This window comes from Octopus bimaculoides, chromosome 13 (genome assembly GCF_001194135.2).
Source record: "Octopus bimaculoides isolate UCB-OBI-ISO-001 chromosome 13, ASM119413v2, whole genome shotgun sequence".
Lineage (NCBI taxonomy): Eukaryota > Metazoa > Mollusca > Cephalopoda > Octopoda > Octopodidae > Octopus > Octopus bimaculoides.
Genome location: NC_068993.1, coordinates 17,436,682 through 17,439,387, shown reverse-complemented (window position 1 = coordinate 17,439,387; position 2,706 = coordinate 17,436,682). Strand labels below are relative to the sequence as shown.

The 2,706-nt window shown below is 38.3% G+C and overlaps 1 protein-coding gene across 2 annotated transcripts in view; it reads right to left on the bottom strand.

Moving 5' to 3' along the window:
- Positions 1-2,706, bottom strand: part of LOC106884324 (SCL-interrupting locus protein homolog) — a 72,780-nt gene that overhangs the window by 10,576 nt on the left and 59,498 nt on the right. For both annotated transcript variants that reach the window (XM_014935655.2, XM_014935654.2), the window contains exon 12: positions 188-1,542. In XM_014935655.2, the coding sequence (XP_014791141.1) occupies positions 188-1,542 (1,355 nt within the window). The remainder of the gene's footprint in view (positions 1-187; positions 1,543-2,706) is intronic.

Below are 2,706 nucleotides of genomic sequence, written 5' to 3'. Positions count from 1 at the left end.
TCCACTCACAAGGCTTTGGTCATCCTGAGGCCATAGTAGAAGACACTTGCCCAAGGTGGCACCCAACCTGGAAGCAAGCTTCTTACCACACAGCCATGCCTACACCTGATATATGGTATAAGAATTTTAAGATAAATATGAAGAAAAAAACTATAAAATCCATATGAAAAAAATAATATATAAAAACCTTTTTTCTGAAGATGCTTTTGATTCTGAAGACTCACTCTTTGCCGAGACAACAGATGAACAAGTAGAACATGGATTGAGGGACTGATTGAAAGCCATCGCTGAGTTTTGATCAATTTTCATCTGCTGAATTTGAGCTTTAAGTTCTTGCAGCTCAGCACTTTGTTGCATTAGTAACCGATATATCTCTGGAGGAATACTTTCTCTTTGAATTTTTGATAACTGTGGATCAGTTTCCTGAGAAGAATCAGGACTTTCGCTGAGACCACTGTCTTTACTCGCTCTGAAGTTCTGATCTTCTGATACTTCTATTACACTATTTTCGTGTTGCCTAGCACCTGTGTTCTCTTTTACAGAGTTGCATGAGTTATTTGGTGGTGTATTGCTGTAAGAACTGTTGGAACTATTAATTGCGTTCAGTTTAGTCTGTTGCAGTTTTTCAACAGTGATTTCTTGGTCGTGTTTGTCATGGCACTGAATATGAGTAGCAATACAGTTTATGTTTTTTTCGTGTCCCTGACAGACATTGACAACTGGAGCTTGGTTTGCAGGGGGAATGGTCGGTGTACTTGTGTGATGGTATGAAGGGTTTGGTTGAACAACACAACAAGGGCATGAGGGCAAAGCAGGTAGCTTATCAATAGCAGTCCGTGGATATGTTGACATTGACGAATGGGGTGGCATGGGATGAGAGTTAACCATATGGTACCTTTCACACATTACAGGGGATGTGAAGCAAGGAGATGGCTTCATAAAGTTCGGTTGGGAAGGGAAAGGTCCATATGGAGAGGTATTGGGCATGCTGTCCATTACTGGCTTCGGATGATGAGTATATGAGTTTGGAAGTGGAATTAGATTATTTTGAGGGTAATACTGGAAATGAGGATGCTGCTCTGAGTTCGATCCCTGCATAATCTCTTTGTTTGGAAAGGGTATAGGGGAAGGGTAGACAGATCTATTATACTCAGAAACTGGTAATGGGTTTCTGTTGGGTAAGGGTTGCAACGTAGGGTGATTTGTATACATGTTACCATCTGTCGTAATGTTTTGATTAATGGGCACACCTGAGTACATCAATGGTTTGCTGGGTTGCTGGCAGAATTGTGTTGGTGCTAAAGAAGCAGAATATATGGCATTGCCAGCCTTTGAACTCGGATATGAATTCCTCATTGGCAACGATGGTAAGCCTTGTGTACAAACAGGAGAGCTGTAATTAGATGGTGATGGTGATGGTGGTGTAATTTTATTTGGCACTGGATGAGAAGAGTTATCATGACATTTTCGTTGAAGTGAAGCTTGACTTGTATCATTAAATATCAAAGATACTTCAGGTACAGAAAATCTTGCCTCAGGTATCTGCACAATAAACATAAATAATATAACAATTAACATTCAATCAACCTTAAATATCAAAATGTTGATCAGCCATTAAAAACATTTTAATTTTTGATAAAGAAGATGGGGAGCAATAAACAGGATTTGAAGTCAAAATTTAATGTCTTTTGCCTGGTATTCTATCAACTCATTGTTTTCAATTATCCTATAATAAAAACATACAAAAGTTTGCTTTTTTTAAAAATTTTTTTTTTTTTAGAAAGCATACATCTGATTAAATCAATCTCAAAGCATGACTGGTCCTTTATTTTATTGGCCCCAAAATGTTGAAAGGCAAATGTGACCTCACTGGAATTGAACATCAAATGAAATATAGGCACAACATCAGAAATTCAAGAAAATGAGGGTAGTTGATTATAAAGCAACCCAAGTACTTGACAGGTATTTTACTTTATCAACCCCAGAAGGATGAAAGGCTGGTCAATTACGTTGACCCCAATACTTGAATAATTATTATTATTTCTAATTTAAGTGTAAGGTCAGCAAATTTGAAGAGAAGAGGGTTAGATGATACCACTGACCTCAGTACTAGGCTAGCATTTTATTTTATCAGTCCCAAAACGGATGAAAGGCAAAGTTAACTACACTGGGATCTGCACCAGAACAAATATTACTAAGCATTTTAGCATTTTATCCAGCACTCTAACAATACAACCATGAATGAAGGGAGTCCTACAAGGAAAAATTGCAAAAGAAAAAAGTGGTAGGGCTCATACAGAATCAACTACGGGAGAAAAAAATGAGAATAATAATAAATAAGAGAAATAATTCCCGTCCAACCCATGCCAGCATGGAAAACAGATGTATTATGATGATGATGATGATGATGATGATGGTGTGTGTGTGTGTGTGTGTGTGCGTGCGTGCGTGTGTGCGTGCGTGCGTGTGTGTGTGTGTGATATGGGGGCTTTTTTTTAGTTTCTGTCCACCAAATCCACTCTTCAGATGTTGGTCAACCAGAGGCTAGAGTAGAAGACATTTGCCCATACTGTCACGGAAGCGGGACTGAACCTAAATTCATATGGCTGCAAAGCAAACTTCTCAACCACACAGCCACATCTGAACCTCCAATAAGATATAAGTAATTATATATAAGAACACCTACCTACATCATACAATATCTAC